General features: G+C 47.3%; 2 protein-coding genes across 2 annotated transcripts in view; one reads left to right on the top strand and one right to left on the bottom strand.

The window, feature by feature from the left end:
* Positions 1–1,433: 1,433 nt before the first annotated feature.
* On the bottom strand, positions 1,434–20,605 carry LOC104135262 (histone-lysine N-methyltransferase SMYD1; the record flags this gene model as incomplete). Its single annotated transcript, XM_009648888.2, has 6 exons — positions 20,469–20,605; positions 9,400–9,576; positions 8,500–8,713; positions 6,621–6,751; positions 4,625–4,663; positions 1,434–1,626 (listed from the first exon to the last, which is right to left on the bottom strand). Coding segments are annotated over exons 1-6 (891 nt in total), but the record flags the coding sequence as incomplete, so codon positions are not given.
* Positions 20,606–21,128: 523 nt separating this feature from the next.
* The window catches only part of LOC104135261 (zinc finger matrin-type protein 1), a 30,201-nt gene continuing 27,809 nt past the window's right edge, over positions 21,129–23,520 (top strand). Inside the window, exon 1 of the mRNA XM_035888649.1 lies at positions 21,129–21,135. Within this exon, the coding sequence (XP_035744542.1) occupies positions 21,129–21,135 (7 nt within the window). The remainder of the gene's footprint in view (positions 21,136–23,520) is intronic.

The following is a 23,520-nucleotide window of genomic DNA, read 5'->3' as shown; positions in this document are numbered from 1 at the left end:
GCTCTGCAATATCCAGCTCTGGAGCCCTCAGCACAAGAAGGACATGGAACTGTTGGAGCAGGGCCAGAGGAGGGCTACAAAAATGATATGAGGGCTGGGGCACCTCTCCTATAAGGACAGGCTGAGAGAGTTGGGGTTGTTCAGCCTGGAGAAGAGGAGGCTGTGGGGAGACCTGATTGCAGTCTTTCAGTACTTAAAGGGGGCCTATAGGAAAAGTGGGGAAAATCCTTTTAGTAGGGACAGCTGTGACAGGACAAGGGGTGATGGTTTTAAACTAAACCAGGGTAGGTTTAGACTGGATCTAAGGAAGAAATTCTTTACAATGAGGGTGGTCAAATACTGGAACAGGTTGCCCAGAGAGGTCGTGGAGGCCTCATCCCTGGAAACATTCAAGGCCAGGTTGGACGGGGCTGTGAGCAACCTGATCTGGTTAAAGGTGTCCCTGCTCCCTGCAGGGGGGTTGGACTAGATGACCTCTAGGGGTCCCTTCCAACCCAAACCGTTCTATGATTCTATGACATCCAGCCTTTCCTGACCACCACCTGTATGAAAGAAGAGTGATGGGACTGAGCCTGGCTTGCTGGTAACTGCAGAGCTGGAGGCTGAGGGTTGTGCACTCATTCCCAGGAAGGTGCAGCTCCATGGGCCTCTCCTGATGACAGGGTTGGTCTAAAAGGTTCCTCATCCCACCTTTGCTGTTTAGTCCTGACCTACATTAGCCCCTGAGCTGGGCTGTCTGGTTCATTACATGACTGTCCAACAGTGCAGATCAATGACTTGATAATACAGTAAAATATTCTTGCCCGGCCTTGCCTTCCCTCATATGTTTTGTAAAGCTTGCAGGAGTAGAAACCCCCTTAGCTAACACAGAGGACAAAAAACATGAGCAATTATATCCTTGGGCAGAGGAGCCACAAAGAAACTCTTAGAGCTACCAGCATGCTCATAAACTGGAGCCACTGGCCAAGCAACATATCCCACTGCCAACAGCAAGACACAGCCTGACACCCTCCCACTCAATGACTTGTGAGACCTCCAAGGAAAACACAGATTACTTAAAATGAACAGTCAAACCTGTTAACTCTTCAGTTAGTCTGCCCACAGCAACCATGTGCAAATGTCAAGTGATGATACAAACTCCCCATGACAGGCCTTTGCAAAGGCAACTTTTGTGGGCTTTTTAGAATTAAAAACTGCATGTATGTTGCGTAATAGGGATTAAACTGGCCTGGCATGGTCAGCTTGAGTATTATGCTCACTCAAGGCTCAGCCCTGTTTTTTACATTGGCACTAGTCAGGCTTCTGCCAAAATCGGACTCCGTTGATATTGTCAGTGTTCCCAGGCTGAGGAGCCGTGGTCACAGAGACATAGATGCCTTTGGTGGAAGAGGCGCAGCCACCTCTGGGTTTGGACACAGCAGGACAAACCATACCTTGCCTTCCCCCTCCTTCACCGCCAGCATCAGGTCGTCCTTGATATGTTTCTTGCAGTGCTCGCAGGCACAGTCGAAGTAATACTGCTTCTTCAGCTGCTTACGCCGCTCCTCGCTCACATTGAGGAAATCCACATAGGAAACAGTCAGCTCGTCCCCTGGAGAAATCTTGCTCAGTGCCCGCAGCTCAATCCTGAGTGCAAAGGAGACGAGATGTGGGCTTGGAGCAGCAGCAGAAGCAAAGGTGCAGCCATAGAGGCATCAGTGACAAATCCTGCGACCTGCCCCTGCCTTGCAGAGGTGAGCCCTTGCCCTAAGGTTGCTTTAGCTCTTCCAGGAGGCAATGCAGAGATGGACAGCAGCCTGGTTAACTGAATACAGAATAAAAACACAGTCACACCAGTTTCTCTTGCCCCTCTGCAAGTCCCTGGCAGGGATACCTAAGGGTCTGAGCTATAAACAGATGACAGCTCCATTATTTTATCTGGATGAGGGCTGAACCTAGACATAAACTTTTATTATGTTGCAGGAGATCCCACCAGAAGAAAACCCTGAGATCAGAAATACCCAACAAGCCTTGAGAAATGCTGAGTTTGGACTTTGGGTCTTTTTTTAAGTACTGCTTTGCATGCTACCCGCACATCCCTGGCTAGACTCCCAGATCCCAAGCTGTGCTGCTTTCAGTATCATTTTCACTCCAAAAAGCTAAGACACATTCCCTCTGGGTGCTGGGTAAGAGATGCCCTCACCCCGTTCATGCATCTCTACAAAAATGCTTAGAAACAATTCTCTGGGAACGGTCTTTTTTTTCTGTAGCCCATTTGATCTGACATTGCTAATATTAAACACAAGGAAATCACCAGTCTCTGTTACTAAACCAAAATCCACAGCAAATCCTTTTGGGGATTTCCTTTTGGAAAAACAGATCTTTGCACCTGCCTTTCATGTCTTTCCCTGCTTAAATAACATGGACACTCAAAACTATTCCCTTGCTGTTTCACTCCACAAGCTAAATCCTCAAGTTACCCTGGGCCATCTCTCAGTCACAGGGGCTGGACAGTCACAACCGGCTGAAGAATTTGGCCAGAGTGGGGAAAACCTCCATCAAAAACCAGTTGCAAGGTGGTGCTTCTGTACCCATCTCCTCCCCCACCCACTGGTGACTCTACCCACAGTTAGAAATAATTCACTTGAGACCAGTGACCCTGGGCTCTCTGCTCAGACCAGTTAGTTGGTTAAACATACTTTTGCAGCTAGGTGTACTCACGGGTTATCAAAATGAAGCCAGTCCCATGATCTGAGCTCCCACCGTACCGTCGCACTACAGTGTAGTACAACATTAATGGTTGGACTTGATGATCTTAAAGGTCTTTTCCAACCTAAAAGATTCTATGATTCTGTGATCAGTCCTGGGACTCCCTCGTGTGCCTTGGTCATCCTCCTGCTGAGCTCAACAACATGTTTGATGCACACGCCTGCTACGCGATGGACCTCGGCAGGACCTGTTGGCTCCCACCTGAGCACGAGGGGCTTTAGATGGGACCCAGTGAAGGTCTCACTAAAGGCGTAGTTAGCGTAGAACCCAAGGGTCCCACCAGGTGCATTAAAAATAAGGTTTTTTGGGAGGACATGACTTTTTCTGACACGACTTTTTCTGCGTGATCATACTTCTGCAAAGGGGTTGCAATTCCCTTGTAGTTCCTTTGTAATTCCCGTTACAAGCCCTCAGCACCAAGGGCACAGCTCTGAGCCTTTCAGCTGTGCTAAAGCTGCTGTGAAAACTACTCCCCGAGCCTGGTCTTGACCTTCTCTGGGTGTTAGATCATATCAACAGCATATTTCATACGAAATTTATCACTAAACATGCCATCGTCACGAAGGGCAGCTATTAGTTATGTCACAACCATGGGAAAATGCCAGCCAGAGAAAGGTGCGACCCGATACTCAGGAGAAAGGGTGTGAAAAAGAGCAAATCCATTCAGAAAGTTTACACATATAAACATTCCTGTTCAGGCTTAATGGGATCCTCGTTAAAGTGAGTCATGCAACCAGAGAAGCAAAACCAAGCCCCTGACTTTTATGATGCCCCTGATGGCCTAAGCACCGTAGGTATATTTTAAGCAGCCATCCCTTGTGTGGAAGGGATTGATAGCATTTGGGATAAGCCTGGAAACACATGGCATATTTTAAATGCTATAGTTAAAGAGACACTGTCAGCTGAGAGCACCCCACTGAGCTTGTCCCGTGCTCTTTCCCCAGCGTCTTCCCCAAGCACCAAAGACCTTGAAAGATGCACGCACAGGCACAGTGAGTGCCCAATAGCTCGAAACTCAAATTGCCCCAAAATAGCACCTCTCATCAGAAATGAAACCCATTTGCCCGTTTTTATGGTCCTATCTATAATGCACCGGGTAAGCGTCAATGGTGAAGAAGAGCACTTCCGAAGTATTTCTCATCTTATTTGAGGAAATTGTGTATTTGCTTGAAATTAAAGTTCAAAGACAACAGTGTCCCTTTAACAGGACTGACTATAATATACCAAGCACAGTGAGCTAAGCAGAGAACTTCTCTTTTTTTTTTTTTTGCATACATTTTAGTGATTCCATCAGTCTGGACCAGGTAACAGTGGCATCATTAAAAGGTAAAACATTAATCGAGTATTATGATAAAAAAGGATGAAACCTACATCTCACGGTATTGCTGCTGTAGTCAACGCATTCAACGGGCACTGTTTGTTGCAGAAGAAACGTGAACTATTTAGTATGTCAGTAATGCAATCATTTCTCATCTCCTAATATGCAAGGTTTTATTTTGGGCTGTACAAAATTAGCAAGACCTTGTTCTGACTTTCATGCTCTTGCCATAGTCAGGGGAGGAGAAATGAGAAGTGGAGAGGGGAAATACTGACAGGGAGGAAGCCAAGGAGGGGGTGGGAAGGCAGAGAGGGAATTCGCTGTGCGGGAGACAGTCACAGTATTACCACTATCGTTTTAATTTACTACAAAATGCAGAGTTAAGTGAGGTTTGGGTTTAGTGGGGCTTTACATGGGGGAGGAGTTCAGAAAACAGGGAAAGTGAAATTTTCTTCAACCAGAGGGAGCCCTTCGGGGCTGTTTGCAGCTTTTCCATTAATCACGGGGCATGAAGGGTACAGGGCAAGGGGAAGGACGATGCTTTCAAGACTGACCCACCTCATCTGTGTGTGGAACATTGATCTTACAGCCTCATGACTGAAAGACAAAACAAACATCTGCAGTTTACACAGGTACAAGCACAACAACAACAAAAAATGGGTACAGGGTGTAGAGCATCGGGACATCGTCCTGACGGGGACAAGGGGGTTCCCAGCTCCTGGCTCATGTCTCACTGCATGTAGAGCTTCGCTTTTGCTATGCAGCTGCTGTAACTGAATCGCCCATCGCTGAGCCACAACATTTGGGGGATTTGGGGGAGAGCTGTCCTGGCACTGTGATTTTAGGAGCGGTCTCAGCCAGGGGATGAGCAAAACCCACTTCTGACATTTGGCAGGTGCAATAGGGTTAGTTATCCCGCACAGAAATGTCTCCACTGACATCAGTAGCCACGCTCCCTAAAACATAGCTTGAAATGGAAGTCAGACTGGGATATCAGCAACAAGGACTGTGCTCTGTGTGATGAGTTTAGTGGGTCCTCAAGTCCAGTATTGTGCCCTGAGCTCAGACAGAGAGCTCAGTTCCCACGATGGGGGCTTATCACCAGGTTTCCGCAGAAAGACAAGAAACCTTCATAATTTACCTGGCCAATTGTACCACATAACCAGATGGTCAAGGTTTAAAGTCAGTAACAGGATACATGTGGGAACTTCAACAAGCTGCCAGGCAAACAAAATGCCATTCCTCTACTTACCCACCCAGAAACTCAGGCTTCAGGGTTGCTACCACTGCTAGTTACCTCTTTCACTTCCCAGGCTGGTTGGAGAGGCTTTCCATCATCCCACCAGGGATCTGACCCGGGGCGACTGGGTATCGGAGCACAGACTCCAATCTGACTTTGGATCAGACTCTGTTTCCCACCAAGGTAACCATCCTAATGCAGTTTTGGTTTCTCTTTGCTTGTTTACCTGCTGCTTGATAAACGCCAGCATAGTTTTAGCAGGTAAAACCAGCAGCGAGAACTGGAGCGCACAAGCAATGTGTTAGTTAAAGAAGGGGAGGCTGGGGGATTAACCTATAGCACTAAATTTTGGTAAACATGGAAGTTTATAAAATCCTAAGACCGAGCAGAAAATTTGGATGAAATACTCGAGCTGTGCAGTTTTTGGCAAGCAGTTTCCCACAGTTAACGTCTTGCACACGATGCAACTTGCTGATCAGCAGCAGTTTATACCTGTTCTGGCCTGGGAGGAGGCTGGAAAGGGCAGAGTATCCCTTCCACGGGCTGCCCCGAGCACCGAGAGCCGCAGCCTCCACTCCCAGCTCTGCTCTGCACTCCCCACTTCACCTCTTTCCGTCTCACATGTCCCGCAGAAGTTTCCTTACAGCACTTGGGTGGGAACAGGGAATGCACAGCGGCTTAGGGCATCCTGGACTCGCACGTGAGCCGGTTTGCAGATAACAGTCACGATTGTCATTAAGATCCCATTGCTGAAGAGTTAATCAGTGATTAATAGAGATGGTACACTCTCACAAAGATGAGGGTTGTGTTAGGAATGGTTATAAACACATCAGCAGATAGTGATACACAGCTGATTGCAAGCTTTGGTTACGAGAAACTCTTGGGCTGTGGACTCAGTATAATCTTTAATAATTTGTTAACCGTAATTGTTCCTTAACTATTTATAAATAAAGCCTCACTATAAGGGGTGATCTAGGCAGCTACTTTGTACTTCATCTGCTTTGTTTGAGTCTGGTTTCAAAACTCACAGAAACCAGGGAAAAAATCTTTGCTGGCTCACTGGATTTGGGCTCAAACCTGTGTATTTGTTTAGTGCATCAGACAATATTTTTTAAAATAACAAGAATGAGAGAGAAAACAGCTCCTCTTTAGAAAGAATATCCTTATTTTTTTTGTTTCTGCACTAGAGAAGGAAACGAAGATAAATAGATTTTCTGTGGCAGGGATCTGACACTGTGGGGGGTAAGCAGAGTCTGCTGAGTTGCCCGTTAGGATGCATCCCTGCTGCGCCTGAGGAAAGACATATCCACTCACTTGCCGTTGTTGAAGATGACGGTACAGTTGGGCCAGCAGTCATGGTTGGCCTGGCAGAGGTTGGGGAAGATTCCCACACCAACAGCCTGCAGTCCTCTTTGGTCACTGAGGGTAAAGCCGTTGCAGCTGATCTAGTCCCAAAACATAGGTAGGAAGAAGCATTAAGGGATCACAGAATCACAGAATGGCAGGGGTTGGAAGAAACCTCGGGAGATCACCCAGTCCAACTCCCTGCTAAAGCAGGGTCACCCAGAGCAGGGTGCACAGGACATCGTCCAGGCGGGCTTTGAATATCTCCAGAGAAGGAGACTCCACAGAGATCTTCCCATCTCCAAACTTTAAGGAGAAAGGAGTGCCTACAAGATTACTGCAGAAAGTAATGGTGGGAACAACATCTTTAGTTGGGATAAAACATCAGAAGAGAAGCAATGCAGGACTCATGCAGCTGGACCAACTCAGAGCAAAACTGAGTAAATGCTGCAGAAAATTTGCTGTTAATATTCATTTGGGATGTCTAAGGTAAATTTGGTTTGACAATGCATTGGTTTCCTTATATTTGCTTCCTGAAAATAATTCAGAAAAAGGTCACAGGAAAATGAATCTGAGGCAATTCAAGCACAGCCTAGACAGAAAGCAAAGTTCACACTTATTAAAACAGGTATCAGTTAGAAATTAACCTTGAGAGCTGCATTCAACTTGATCATGTTTGCTGGGTGGCCCACAAAGCTTACAAAAACCAATTACTATAGTTTCTTATGAGTCCCAAACAATTTTCAGAATGACTGCTTTTGGGTAATATATATGCCAAGAACTTATTATTAGACTTTTTCTATATGGTACAGTATTATCACATATGAAGGGAACAGTTTTGCTTGCCAACATAAACAAAGGAAATATTTGCAAAGAGAAAATGCGATAGGATATACCAAAGGAAGTAACTAACTCAGCTGCTAATTATTTTACTCTGTTAATAGCTTTATTTCCTTTCTTAACTGATTCTGCACTTTATCTGTACTTCCTTATTTCTGCATGGGCAAGTTATGTCGGTCACTGGTACATAGGTCTCCCCACACCCAGTGGACCGGATTTTCTTTGTGAGGTGGGTAGGAAAGGATGCTGTGGCCCCTCCCTGTGCTAGGGCTGGCACAGACAACTTCTCCGCCACGCCAGCCGTCGGCAGAGGTGCGAGCAGAGCGTGCGTCCCAGCTCAGCTCACCCCGGCCCCTTGGCCAGTGTTGCTAGCTGAGGGGTTAGCGCAGCCCAGGAGGCTGAAGGGCTGAACTGGCTTCGGGGAATTTCCCTCTCTGCTACACTGAGAACAAAAATTTCTAGTTAACAAGCCAGTAGTGGATATTATTAAATATATTTAGTATATTTTACCTATTTTTATTTTATATAAATATAAAAGACATAATATACATCTAAAAACCTAATGCACACTATATATAATAGACATGAATGTATATCCTAAACCACATCTGCTATACTCAAATATATTCTAAGTATTTTTACTAAAACTATATTTAAATAGATTTTCTCAGCTCTCACAGGTGCAGAGGGAGGCCCGGCGGGACTTGTGATGACCGCGCAGCACCTATGGTTGATGAAGCCACTTGCCTGCGTGGTTAGACAGGTAAAAGTTTTCAGGCCTTGTCCTTGCAGTGCCTCAGTTTCCCAGGGTCGGTGCAGATGGGGAATGCAGCAGTATTCAAACCGCCTGCAGCAAATACTGGTCTCAGCTATCCCAACCGCTATGGCCTCTTAAGGGCAAGAGAGGGATGAACTTGGGCAGCCTCAGCTCAGGCCAGTTGGAGACTTTCTCCAGGGCACTGGCATTAAAAACAGCCCCCCCATTTGCTCTCCCACCCCTCCGACGTACCACTCCGAATATGTGGGAGATGTACTGCATGCCGAACTGCTGGCTCTGGGGTGGCCAAAACTCGAGGAAGCTCTCCACATCAGCACGGAGCTCCTTCTTCTCCTCCTCATCAAAGCTGTCCACATGGTTCTGCAGGTCATCGATGGAGACCAGGCAGCCCTCTGCCAGCCCGCTGCCTTCCCTCTCTATCTTCCACATGATGCGGGCAGCCAGCCTGGCCAGGAGAGAGCCCCAGGTGTTAGCACCACCGCCCAGTGCAAGGAGAAGAACTGAATGGCCATCAAAATTCATTTCATGGGTGGGAAACTGGGTGCAGACAGACCGAAACAGGCTCAGCATCGGATGGCTGATGGATATCCACCACCCATGGGCTTTTGAAGGAAAGGGAGACAGATGCAGGGCTTTGCCCAGGCATCTATGTTCTTACCTGGAGAAATGCTGCAGACCCCCAGGTCCCCAGCCCTCCACAACAGCTCTCATTTCCTTGGGGATTCCTCTCATTTTCTTATGACCGAGCCAGGATGTGAATCCAAACCAATGTATCCCACAGACAAACTGGGGAAAAGCCCATGTCCTCTTCCACTTTTCCACCTACTCCTCACTTTCCCACACCTCCTAAACAACCCTGGGTGGGTTTGCCTCACCACGTTCAGCTGCAGTTGAGTTTCTGGGGCCCAGCACCAAAAAAAATAAGGAGCACAACCCCCTCGCACCCTGGATGCTCCTCCAGGTCCTGATCCCATCAGCTCACGGATGCTCCTGGCCTTTCCCAAACCAGCTCCCACCTCCACCCTGTCCAAATCAGGTCACCCAGCTCTTCCTCACCACCCTCCAGAGGCATGCCCTGTCCTCTTCCACCATCCCCAGGCTGCTGGCTCAGCCCCTGAGGCCATCTCTTACCTGATGTTTTCAGTGGGTGCCTTGCCGTGTCTCTTGATGGCAGAGCACTCATTTTTGTGGTTCAGCCAAGCCGCTCTCTGGCAGGTCCGGTCACAGTAGTAGGCAAACTTGCACTGGCCGCAGCGGTGGAGCCTCTCCTGCCGTTTGAAGCAGGTGTGACAGATGACATGTGTCAGGCTGGAAGGACAGAAGGACCCATTGGCTCGTACCTCGGTGAAGGGCCAGCTCCACCCAGCGAGGGTCCTGCCAGCTTTGCGTCTCTGGGCTCCCCACACCCGCTGAGGATGAACCCCCTGTGATTTTTTGGGAGGATGGAGAAACACCCCATCCAGCTTAATCCTTGTGCACTTGCCCAGTGCTGTTGCTTTTCAGTTTGGCTACGCCAGAGAGACAAATATTTTGTTTAATGGACAGCAATAAAGCATTCCCCAGCTCTCAGCCCTCTTGTCTGCAGCTCGTCTGCTCTTCCTCAGCACCTCTGCTGCTAACAGTATTTTCAGTCTGTTTTCATTGTCTGTCTGGCCCGTGCTGAAGCACCAGCCACCCATTTGCTGAGCAGAAAGCAGGTGCCTAATGAGTCTGTATCCCAGGAGAGCATGAAGAAAAACATGAAGGCAAAAACCCAGCCTGAGAGCTTCACTGCCTGCAAAGCCTCTGAATTTGGGTGAAGTGCAGCTGCTCCTGAAAACTAAGGCTTTCCTGGGCCCCACATAGGCCAGGTCACAAAATGGAGCAGCAGCCACCATCATGCTCAAGAGACTTAGGAAAACATTGGGCAAGAGGGACCAAATGGGAGCACGGGTCTGAGCTGTCTTAACTGCTCTCCTAAGCTTTCCTTAGGCACAGGCGCACTGTCGGGATACAAATATACATCAGAAATGCTCTGCTAGTGAGCAGCCCAGAGGTGTATCACCATGAAGACCGATAGTTCAAAGTGCTTGCATAGGGAAACGTTGTGATTTTGCTGCTTGAAACCAAGATACATTTCCATGGATTAAAAAGCAGCTTTGCTTGTCACTTCTTTTTGCTACTGGGCCAAAGATGTTAGCTGTACTGGAGGCACTGCACTTGGCAAATGTGGCACTATGTTGGAAATGACACGAGGGAACCAAGAAAACTGCCTCCTTCAAGGTAGATCTTCTCGTCACAGAGTGGTTTATGTCTTCTCCTCCTTCCTTCAGTGGTGGTACGTGTCTCCTGGCTGTCTACCATCAGAAGCCAGCAGTGCAGAGCCCCAGGCTGGGTGGGTTTGGGGGTCTCCTGGTCCCAGTGACTTGAGACAGATGCTTAGTATGGATTAGTGAAGATCTGAGGGACCAGGGTAGGCTCCCGGCCATTCAGCAGACTCCCAAGCATGAATGTCAAGGCACAAATGGATTTTCAGCTGCCCAGGGACGGACAAGGAACACCAAACAGCTGAAGACAGAGGAAAGTTGAACTCTCAAGCTCGCAGGAGCACTGGCTGGGGTAGGACATGGGGTGGGCTGGCTGTAATGCCAAGTTTAGGGAGCAGTACTTGCACTTATGACCACCATAAGGTTTGATTAATAAAGCCAGGGGATCTTTCATCTTCACAAGGCTGGTATGTTGCTGAGCTGAGAACATCCATGATTTAGTGCTGGTCAGCGGCCCAGAATATGCCACCCATGGGGGTGTTGTTAAACATTACAGGTAATGAGCACAGTGCCTGATGTGAGGCTGCTATCAGGACATGAAGCTTAGTCCGGTGTCAGCTGTGGTCTTTAGGCCACTTACAGCCTTCCTGCAGACAGGCTAGCGATGCAGATTTCTCCTCCAAATCCAAAAGCCTGACATGTCTTTCTCTGGTGCCAGCAGTGGTGAGCACTGCTCACCGGCTACTCCTGCTCCTGGCTCTGGGGTTTAACCAGTTGAGAGGTTACTGTCAGTTAAATGGTCATGGGATAACTGGGAAACACCTTTCAAAAGGAGGAGGTTGCTTCTTTGAGGGGTTCAAAACAGGATTTTCCAGAAGCATCTTACATGTATGTATGTATGCAACTATAACCAAGGCCAGGGGAGGAATGCATCAGAGGATACTGGTGAAGAAGTCAAACCTCATGTCCTCCCTTTGAGAGTGTCCAGAGTCCCAGATCAAGAGGAAACCTCCCCCATGGCCCCTTTCACATGTCCAGCTGCTTGCTCCAGGGTCTTGCTTCACTGGGAAAGAGGGGGAGACACTTTGCTCTCCTGCCCAAACAACTTTGGGACTTCCCCCTTGCCGCTAGAGAAGCCTTTTCCCTGCCTGGTTTGGCGCCCCCAGCTGCCTGCTTCTCCAGGCAAGTGCCCACTTTATCACTGCCTCCAGCCAGGCTCAACAGCACGGGAGAATTCAAATTCCCATCACTCAGACCCTGCCGGCGCCAGGAGGGAGGTTCTCATTGCAAAAAGCTCACTGACCACAGAGGCTTCATTACCAAGGGAACACATTATCATTACCCACAGCCCATAGTGGGGAAACTGAGGCACGAGGAAATAAAAAATGTATTGATGATCACACAAGGAGGCTGTGCCACAGGTGGGAATCAGACCCACAGCCCCAGAGTCCCCAGCCCCAAGATTGTCCTGCCTCTCTACTATACCGATGTATATAAAAACATATGTATGCATATTTATATCTATCACAGTACACTGAAAATGAGCTTTCATTCCTCTGGCACTATTGCATGAGCTGCTGACACAGCCCACCCTGCTCCTTGGCTCTTGCAGGATGAAGAGGGCCATTGATTTAAAGCAGGATGACTTGCAGCAGACAAAACCGTGTGCGAAAATGAGTTTGGAAAATGACAGTGAGCAGTGCCGGCACGCAGGAGGGAGCCAGACGCAAGGTAAGCAGCCGGAATGGGGCAGGGGGGAGCACGTGCCCAGGAAGGGGGATGCAGCCAACTCCATGAAGACAAATGAAAGAGCTGGGAGCTGGTGAGAAATGCGAGGCTGTGCTCTGTCAGCTGTCAAGTCAGAGGGGCAGAGAGGTGCAAGAGAGATTGCACTCCTTGTAAGGCAAAGGAGAGCCAGAGAGCTGATAAAACCTGCATGGTTACGCCGTGCTGGGAAGCATGGGGAGATATCTTGTGCAGGGAATGGGGGTCCCTCCTGCCGCCTGCGTGCTTTGAGGGCAGCCAGAAAGTGAAAAGGCAGTTAAAGAAGTTTCCCTGTAAAAAGGAATGACAGGTCAGAGGGGAATACATTGCAGCAAAACCCAAATCCTCAGACAGCAGCTTGTCTCCTCCCCAGCTCTTTTTCTGAGAACAGAAAAAAACTGAACTGTTGGCTTTGCATTTTGCTGTTTATCACATAGGGTGTCCAGAGTTTCCAAAGCAAACCCAGCTGGTGGAACTTGCCACCATCCCTGGAAAGCCCTTGTTTCTGAGGAGATGCAGAAATGCACAAAAAAAAAGTTGTGCGAGACTTCCCAAGGAGGTGAAGGAACAGTTCATATGGTATTGAAACTGCAGACACAATTACTCACAGGTAACATGACTGGCAGGTATAAGAAATACCATATCTCTCACAAAACCCTCGCGGGATACTCCATGCTCAGAAATGGTTTAAAGGAAGACTGGATTTATTGATAATGTGCATTAGCAGGACTCCAGAGGCTTGGGCTCAACTCCTGGTGCAGTGAAAAAAACAGGAGACACGGGTATTTGAGATGCATCGCCTAAACCTTCAACAAACATTGCTCAAGTGCTGCCTGACCCTGCAAGCACCTAAATCCCCCAGGTGCCTCTAGGCAGTTGGGCAAACTCCTGACGTCCCAGAGGTGCTCAGAGCTCGGCAACCTGAACAGGGATGGCAAAGTGGGGCTCTCCCTTGGCCCCAAGGCTAGACCTTACGCCAGGCTCTGATACTATCAGTCCTGGAGGTAGCCAACATCAAGGACACCAAAGGCTTGCAGTGATCCACAGTCTCCACTGTCATTCCCTCTGCAATGGCTGTGGTCCCCCAAGGACAAGGGGAGCAGCCTGAGCTTAAACCCAAGTCTCTCAGACTGTGGAAATCTATAAAGCCTTCTCTGTCTGGCCTAGAATGTGTTTATCACAACCCAAAATGGCTCCAGGTGGCCTGGATGGAGCTTCCTCTCCCTGTGGAGAGAGCAGCCTGTGCTGCATGGTCAGAGTGCTGCATGGACGGGCAGCACTGAAGGGTTCAGGGGAGACGTATGGCACCCACCCAGAGGCTTGGAGGTTTGAACCCTTAGAGACTCGGTGCTCGGCTTCCCTTACTTTAACACAGGGACAACGCAACTGCTTTCTGCTGAGTCTATGTACACCATGGCCTCTGGGGTGATCTCTGACCATTCATTCACTCTCATCTTCCACACATAGTGAGAACTTCTTTTTTCCACCCTGCCCAAAAGCAGGATCTTCATTAGCACAGTGATTTCTCCAGCCCGGCCAAGCCTTGCCAGGTCAGGGATTTAGGGCTGACTTGGAAGGCAGGTGCTGCTGACTGACTCACTAAATGACTTTCTGGGGAGTCTCAGGTTTCCTCGGCCTCTCACCCAAACGTCAGCCGAGCTCAGCTCTCGGGCGCTCATGAGCTCTGATGTTACGTAGATGAGGCACACAACTACTACTAATCCTGGACCTAGCTACAGTTACAAAAGCAATGATTCAATGTGCCAGCCAAAAAATACAAGAGGTGACAGAGCACTGTCAACTAAACCACAGCTCCCGCAAGCACGGCTCTCTGGTGAAAGCAGAAGAAACAAATAGCTCTTGTGACTGCTTGGATTGGATTCAGATGGCTTAAGATTTGTTGGACCTGCCAGGACAGAGGGCTGAGTGCTGCCACAGGAAATATATGAACCTCATCTCTGAGATATGCACAGCCCAAACATCAGCCAACCATTCCCCATCCAGCACCCACAGCATCTCATTCACTGACCTGGAAAAGCAAGGTGAGATGGCTGTAGTGCAAAGGAATGAAAGGAGGATTTCATTAAATAGCTAATGGACATGGTGAGAAGCTCACAAACTGTTTTAATATGAGTTTATGCTATTCTGTACATGACAGATAACACACATCAACAACCTAACTTACACCTAAGTCCACTTGCTTCATATTTATTATTGGCTGGATAGGCATCTCTCTCCTCAACGTCCTGCAGAGGATGGCATGAGGAGAGCTGAAGATGTAGGCAAAGTCTGCCTGGCTTTCAAAGCAGAGGCTGTAACACTTCATTAAACACAACAGCCTAAGGAAATGCACCGACTCTTTCTCTTTTCAGAAAGGAAAAGGGAGGTATTCAATAGCTGGCTTCTACTGGGATACCTATAATGGTGAATTATCAGCACAAGAATAGTTTGGCTCCTTTAAAAAATGGGGTTGGAACTTAGTGCTTTTAACTTTAAAATGGCAGGGATGACACATCCTAGTTTGTCTGATTTTAAGTGGAGGATTTATTTTAGACTATTTTACTTTTAGGCTTTCATTACAAGCTTTCTCAGCCCCTTTTTAAAGAGGTGCAGGTGTGGTTTCCTTAAAAAAAACAGGTTTTCTCCCAGGTTTTATTCAACCTTTTGAACAGATGAGATAATACTAAAAAATCAAGTCCCAGAAAATGTTAAACAAGGTGAATATGATCACATTAGCCCTCAGTTTGTATTGGTATAAACTCAAAGAATTTGCTTCCGTAATCTTTTCAGAGTCACACTGTTATGGAAAATTTTGCATTTCTTATATCTCTAGGTGATCCCAGCTACAGTAATGGAGCTTCCCACATTTCCCTTGGAAAATGCTTTGGGCCTGCTTCACACATCAAAAAAGGGTGCAAAAATAACATGAGCTCAGGTTTTTAGCAATTTGCAGATCACTCATCAAGCAGATCTTCAGGTGATCTTGGCTTTCTATCACATGACACTGTTTGCCTTGACTACAGTCTCTCAGACCCCACTGGCTAAAGAGCAAACCTTCTCATGATGAAGGTTGACAGAGATATATCGGGCATCCCCATGCTCGTAGGAAATGTAAACTCTTACAGGCTTGAGAGCCAACCGATGTGCCAGAGGAGAAGGTCACATACTGTACATTGAGCCCAGGCAATGGGAATGCCATCGTCCTGAAGGTGGCAGTGAGGAAAGGAGACCTGGGATCTTCAAAGAGAAAGTGAAGAGGGAGGAGGGAAAGGATTAAACCCCAGCCCATAAGCAGAGCACTAGAGAAAGCTTCAGTGAGAGGTAATGTCAATAGGGAATGCACAGCGGCTTTGCAAATCAAAAAATGACCCCAACAAAGGCAAAGGATCCCTTGAGAAGATATATTTCCAATCTTCTGCATCTATTTTAGGGCAAAGCAGGCCTGACACTGGTGTTTTCTGAGTGCTATTTCAGCTGATAACAGCAAGGCTGATTCAAACACAGACCAGAGAGCGTGTCTGCACTTCATCCAAACAGCAAAATACTGGAGATCGCACTGAGACCAGCACTTTCAATCAGTATTCACCATCTCTCGAAGCAGGCTGCTCTAGTTCAGGTAGATGCAGGGCTCAACAACAGGCAACCACTGTGTTAAGCAAAACGTTATAGAATCATAGAATGGTTTGGGTTGGAAGGGACCTTTAAAGGTCATCCAGTCCATCTCTCCTGCAATGAGCAGGATTAGGTTTGTGAGTCATACCCTGGCCTTAAAATCCAAGAAACTATGAGCTGGCTGATGTCTATAGGAACCTTCTTTAGCTTCACTTTGAGTTTTAAGCACCTCTGGACTAATAGTTTCTGGCACCAGGTAAGAAACTGCTGCTCAGATGACCATTGTTGAAGAGTACAAGCCTTCACCAGCCTTAATGACTTCAGGGACCTTCAGGGACCTTCAGGGACCTTCAGGGTCCCTGTGACCTCCAGAGGCTTCCAGGGTGGGATGCAGTCTGCAGATCTAGACACCTAGATGTGCTCATCTGTACCCTCAGTGTCTAAGTAGAGATCCCACCAAAACACTCGGTGGGGTCTGGAAAGCCATTCAGCTCAAAAGTAGGTGTCTGTTTGGTGCATATTATAGTGCTTCATTGATTATAACGGGCACGTAGGGCTGGCTTTGCTTGCCTGGACATAGGAGCCTAGTGTTATTTTAAGCTCTGCAGGGACACCCATCTGGCCTAGGAGGAGGCCTGCTTCTCATAAATCCTCTTTTGTACCTGTCAGCCCTAAGAGGATGTCTCAGACACCCTGGGGCATCTCAAATGACACTAAACACCTACATCAACTGAATCCTGGCCTTATCTCTACACAGACACTTACCACAGACCTTAGTTTTGGGTGTCTTAATTTGCAAGCTGAGTCCCAAAGCACATTGCTGACCAAGCTACCATATCACCCTATAGGTTGATCCAGTTAAATTGATGGGTCTTACTTGCTCAGAGTATGACGGCCTGTTAGAGAGTTTTGTCAAAGAAAACATTTCTCCTTTTCCTGGAAAAATAACATTCTCAACACCTCCTCAAACTCAGCCTCCTACTGACAGACATTCATTCATACAGTGCAGTTGGGTGACAGCCTCAGGTCCAAACTACTTTGGCAGCTCCTCACATCAATATATAGAGAAGGGCCTTTGCATCTTTCCAGCCAAAAGCATAGAATATCCACACTTTCTGCTGCAAACACCTAACACCAGATGCCAAGATTAGCTGTTCGGGCTCCCTCGATCCCTGTACAATCAGGACAAAGAGGTTTGTTCTTCCAATAGTTTCACAGAGTATGAACAGTAGGTTTCTGCTACGCAACAGCCCTACGGAGAGGTTTCTCACTTACACACCTGACATTAAACACCTACAGCAGATAATGCAAATTTTTCATTTCATAATTATGTTCTTCACCAGGTCAAATGATGATCAGCTTTCATGGGGCTCCCCTGTTTCTGAACACCTCCCATCTCTTGACAGCTTTGTGCCCAGGCACAAACACAAGCTGCTTTTTTACAGCCACAACAAGAAAACTATGTTGTATCTCTGAAGAGCTGCTCCTAATCATCTGAAAAAGAGACCTTTGCTTCGCCTGCTGTGTTCCCCCATCACATGTAGTCACACAGAAAACTTCAGTGTGGCCACTGCAGTACAATGGACATCCACGCAGAAGTTGGTTTCAACAGCAACATCAGGGGCAGGATTTCAGGGCTTCAGCATCCACACTGGGACCAGACTTCCCGAAGAACTAAACTCCTCAAAGGGCTGCAAAGTACGGACCAATTTTTCCAAGTACTCTGTGCTCTTGTGCTTCCATGGTGGCCTTTATACACAAAGAAAGCAGAGCTTTGTGGAAAATCTGGTCACCTATTTGGTAGGACCTGAGCTGAAAAATTAAACCTACCAACCACTCATATTGGAATCCCCTTTCCATAGTACATGTATACATGCTTTCAGCAAGAGATGAAGATGCTGAATGGAATTAGGATGATGGACTCTGGACTTTGGGATTCCCAGTGCAAGGTGAGATTTGGCAGGACCTGAGCTGAAAAATTAAACCTACCAACCACTCATATTGGAATCCCCTTTCCATAGTACATGTATACATGCTTTCAGCAAGAGATGAAGATGCTGAATGGAATTAGGATGATGGACTCTGGACTTTGGGATCCCCAGTGCAAGGTGAGATCCTTTTTAATACTGTAGGCTCAACACCAGTTTTAGGACCTGCAAATGCTTGTTTGTGGACATGGAAAAACACATGCCTCTTCAGTGGACTCTTCAGCCCTGCAGAGGCAACAGCAGTTCTTTCAGGGCAAAACCAGCCACTATGGCCTAGTGTGGATTTAGTCTTGCAGATCCTTCAAGGTTCCAGGCTGCCCTTCTTTGATAGCAATCAGTTCAATGGGGGTTGTATGCAATTTAACACCTTGGGATAGCGGTAGAAGGTACCTTCAAAACCAAAGCCCTGTGTGTGTGTGTGAGAAACACCAGAGCAGTTTTCACAAGAAAATGGCATGTTTCTATTGTATCTCAGGAGCAGGATTTTCCCTGCTGAGCTCTAACCAACATGCATTTAGTCAGCACCACTTGCTTCGGAGATTTTGGGACAGGAGGGTGAGAGTCCGTTATTGTTGCACAGCAGCATGAAGAAGAAATGGAGAGACAAGAATGACTGCAGCCATCCCCATTCTCTGCAGTCACAGAGAAGGGATGTGTTTACCTTACCCCCTTGCTGGATCTGCCCTCTGGGAGCTAAGCAAGCACAGACTGGGGAGGGAGGGAAGCACATCTCTCCCCATCCAAGGTTTTTGGTAGGAAACCTAAGCCTGAGACACAGTCTGCAGTCTAAGAGCTGATGTGGTGATAGTTTCTCTCTGTATCTCACATTACACAAGTGACATTTGAAAATGCAGTGAAGTCGTAGCTCTTCAACGTGGGCAGCTCTACTCTATGCACGATGCTCACGACATTTCACATAGAAGAAAAAAAATGCTCAACCAGCAACCAAAATGCAAAATGTTTTCAATGGTTTAAAGGATAATTAGCATTTTTAATATGGCATATGAGAGAAATCATTGTCCATAGGCACTTCCTAAGCAAACTGTCACGGCAAGAATTCAGCTAGTGACACAAGTGAAACTAAAGTACAGGAGGTAGAAGGACACGTGAGGGAGAGGTGGTTTTGTCACTACCGTAATTGCACTCGGGGTTACGAATTCAAGAACTTAACATTTTAAAATAAAACCTGACATTTTTAAAGTGAGCTCTTGCAATGGCATATTAAAATACAAAAATAAAAAGTGTCTTTGCTGCTATTATAAAAATTCATAAACATGTTCACCCACTGACAGTATAAGGGCAAGGAAAAAGTGAATGAAAGACACAAAAAACCTTATTTCCTGCTCTATCCACTTAATCCCCAACTCTCTGCTATTGCCAGATCACACAGTCACACGAATCAGCTTCAGCTACAAGAAGACCAGGATTAAAACAGCAGCATGAGCTCTGCTTGCGTCCCAGACTTCATTAGCAGAGTTGATTCAATCAGGGAAAGCTCAGCTAGGCAAAATCACTCACCAGCCTATTTAGCGTGCAGAACATTCACTAAAGTCACCGGCAATCGGAGGTAAAAAAAAAAAAAATTCAGTCTCGGGACCCACCATATGACGCCCTGGAGGAATGCTCACAAATTTCCTAAACCCAGAATGAAACCTTCAGCTGACATCTCGCTCCTCATTTAAAAAGTTTGGGCCAAATTCTGTTCTCAGCATATTATAAGGCTGAACAAATTCCATTCATCTCTGAGGCTTTATTCTAAATTTACCCATGGGAGATTAACACAGAAATTGGTTCTTTGCTTCTTTTGGCTTTCAGGGTATTAAGCGAATCTTCCACAGATTTGAAGGGCAGAAGTGGGCACCTACCAGCCACACCGGCAGCGCAGGCTGATCGAATGTTGTTCATCCTTGAAACAAGCAGCAGAAAAGAAAAATTCGTTTGCAGCAGAATTCAGTTTCTGGCTACATCAGCGTGAACAAAAATTTGAAACCAGTCTCATGCAAGCGTGAAAGCAGAAACTTGTCTCCAGTTAACTCAGCTAGCTATGAATGTAAAATCACTTCAACAGAAACGATATCACCTGCAGATCCCCACTAGCTTCTAGTTTGAATGCAGCGGGCGATGAAGCTGTGTGTACCGCTGGGGGATGGTACACGTGAGCAGAGCACGATGTGACTCACTTTTATCACGCAGTAGACATCGGTGGCTTCGGCAAAGCCAGCCTGAGATTGCTGCACCTGCATTACACTAACTCCTGGCAGTTCACCGGAGCATAACATGGATGGGTTTTATGAGGCACTGAATACACGCAACTTCCACTGCATTTGGTAAAAGCCAATGGCACTGAGCACCTTGCATGATCACATCCTGGAAATAGATTGCGCCATATCAAAAGTAAAAAGCTGATCTGAGCCCTGGGAAGGACATTCACTGTAAGCTGCGAATGCATCTGTACAGAAGTGCTTCTGACTGCCCTTCGCACCCTTCCCTGATGCTGTCCAGACGCTTTCAAACTTTTACCCTCCCAGCCAGATGAAATTTTGCATCGAGATGACTTCCAGTCTGTGTTTTAGAAGCGTTTTTCTCTTACCTATCAAAAACCACGGCAGCGTAGGCTGGCTCTGCAAAGATGACATCCCCAGGCAAGAATTCCTTCTGCGCTTTCAAGCCCCTGCCTTTGCCTTCAGACGTGAACACTTCGACTGACTCCATTCCCCCTTTGGTCATCCCAAGGGACCCCAAGGCTTGGGAAGTGGGTATCTCGGAGCAAGCCAAATCTCCCGCCACTCCTGTTAACTTCGACTTGCCGCAAGACCACGCTTATAAAAGGGCTGGCCTCCCCCCACCCCGGCCGCACCGTTTCCCATAGGAGGGCGAGGGGGTGGGAGCAGGGGAGGCAGGAGGCGAAGATCCTCAACGCAATATCGCCGACCTATGCAGGGAAAGCACAGGGCTGAGACTTCTGCTTCATTAGGAAACCCCCCCTCCGACAACCACGTTTGGAATTGTTTCTCCCAGCCACAAGCAGTTGTATATGTTACCACTCGGATTAATTTATACCCTCTCATTGGAGAGAGAATGTATTCTCTTTGCAGGGTATTTTTAGCAACCACATGCTTCTGTCTCTCAGGAAGCAACAGCTGAGACAGTGGGACAGGGAGGGCTGGTATGCATATTTCTGACCCCTTCCACTGTCATCTGGCTTTTTCCAGAAATTAAACAATGCTGCTTTATTTTTACCCTCCAGGAGATGGACGGTGTGTTTAGAGGCAGGAATAACAGCGAAACACACACCCTGAAATTCTCGTCATCTTCCGTCACCACCGGAGCCTGGAAAAGGGGAGTCACTTCCCAAATGCGGGTGGTGGTGGGCACGCAGGGGAGCATGGAAGGAGCTGGAGGGATGGCAGCGGTTTGGCACGGGCTGTGGAAGCAAAGCGGGACATTTTAGATATTCACACAATTTTGGATGTGCTAAACCTCTTTGAAACCGCACTGCATTGTGGGGGGGGCTGTCCTCACCTCCAATGCTCAGCCACGGAAGGGATGGGGGAATTTGAGCCACCTGAGTGGAAAAGGAGGGTGCACCAGTGAGACCAAACCCACAAAAAGCCAGGCCCTTGCTTCGCTCTCTGCCCCCCAGCTCCCAGCACAAGTTTGGGGTGACACGAGGGAAGGCCTCCACGTACATGAGTGAACCTCACTGTGGAAATTGAACCCAGCCCAGGCTGTCGCTCAGCACTTTTTTATCATTTAATAGCACTTTGCGGGGCTGATTTCTGCTAATCTCACCCTCCTGCCCCTAGGAAACCTGATGCTATTTCCTCCTGGATCTCTAAGCACTGCACAGATATCAATGTTTGCAAACCTCTTCCCACACCTCCGTGCTGCACAGAAAAACCTGTCTGTTTTAATCAAGAAAGTGAGATGCGGAGAAATAAAGAGGGTAATTCCTGTGCATCCCTAGCCTGTAAAAGAAATGCTTTACTTTGCCAAGGCAGCGGGAAGCATCGTCGTGCTCTTCAAGACAGTCACAGAGCTGCTCAGCATCTTCTGCTAAAAGCCTCTGGCAATTTTCCTCGCCTGTGAATGAAGTATGGTATCACACTTCAGCACAAATATCCTGCATTAAACAATATCAATCCACAACTCTATAAATTCATGGTGATCCGGGTGTTCATGTGATTATGAGCAATCTTTCCCGAACAACCAGACGCTTCCACTCATCCTGAGGAGGGCCAGAGCCGTGGCAGAGCCATCAGCACAAACCTCCCAGCGTTTACGCTGCGCAGCATAGAAGTCACTGCAGGCAATTAACCCCTGCAAGCAATTACAGTTTTAATTGCAATGCTCTGCTTGTGTCATACATGATGTCAGGATGCTCTGGTCTCACCTGTTACACATGTTTAATTTAATAAAGTGCCTTTTAGATACATATATTTGCCAGCAGTACTTTAGCACCTCAAAATCAGGTGCTAATATTTTTTTCTCACAAAAAAACCCTGATCTGGAGTGTGGTTATATTGAACCCAGTCATTAATCACACTAAATACTGTTTCTGATTCCCAGATAACAAAGAATACAGAATAGAATAGAATAACAAAGAATATAACTATAACAAAAAATATAATTCCATCTTTTCAAAGTATCCAACTAAACCCAACAGATCAAAGTCCTTCTAGGACAGAGTTACAATAGAGCAGATCCCTGCACAGTCAGACATTCTTGGAGAACTCAGTACAACACAACGCATCCCTCACCCCTTCAGGTCACACAAAAAAAATCATCGTGGCTGAGACAGAGCATAACAAAAGTCTCATTTCTTCCCTTCCAGCCCGGTGAATGTCATGGTGTGTGTGCTCAACTGGGTCGTACAGGAGGAGATCAGCCATCCGGCTGCACATCACACCCTTGGCACCACTGGGCCATGGTTTCACACCCAGCTGTTTGCAAAAATACGATGGTAAAACTGTCAATCTGAAAGAAAAAAAAACAAACAACAAACCACTGGAAAAGTTGGAGAGGTCCAAAAGAGGCTGGTAATGGGGATTCCTGTTTTTTAAATACCCATTTGGAGCAGTGACCCTACTTTCAACCCCTTGGAAATACATGGAATTTCAAAGCCAGCCGGAGGGACACGCTGATTTTGGAGCGGCGAGCAAGGCTGACCCTTCAACAGCAAGTTATTCTGCGCTTGGGTCTGCCGGGATATGGGGCTGGAGGGGTGAGCGGCTCCGTCCTCCCAACAGGAGAACAAACAGCACCCTCTACTGCCCTGTGAAAAATTATCCAAAGCACAATATTATTGGATATAATCACAGCAGCTTTGGACTGCAGTGAGTGGTACTCAGACAAGCTGTGGATTAGAGAGAAAAAAGGGGAAAAAAAAAAAAAAAGGGGAAAAAAGCATCTGTCCTCAATGGGTGCTCCTCGGACTTGTCCGGTCGTTATAATTCAGCTTTAAACGTTAATGGCCCTCACCTGCAGGGTGAGGGTGGGCCTTGTGCCGCCATGAAACCCTTTTTGGGGTGACATCGGGGAAAATTTGGGGGAAATTAGACTGCCCATTCTCCTGGGGTTGGGGGGAATTCAGCCCTGAAGAGGGATGGCTCGATGGGGTGATTGAGGGGAGGGCCGGCTGG

Source organism: Egretta garzetta, unplaced genomic scaffold, assembly GCF_000687185.1.
Source record: "Egretta garzetta isolate BGI_Z169 unplaced genomic scaffold, ASM68718v1 scaffold241, whole genome shotgun sequence".
In the NCBI taxonomy this organism is placed as follows: Eukaryota; Metazoa; Chordata; class Aves; order Pelecaniformes; family Ardeidae; genus Egretta; species Egretta garzetta.
Note: the sequence above shows the minus strand (reverse complement) of the source record. Positions and strands in the feature narration are given on the sequence as shown.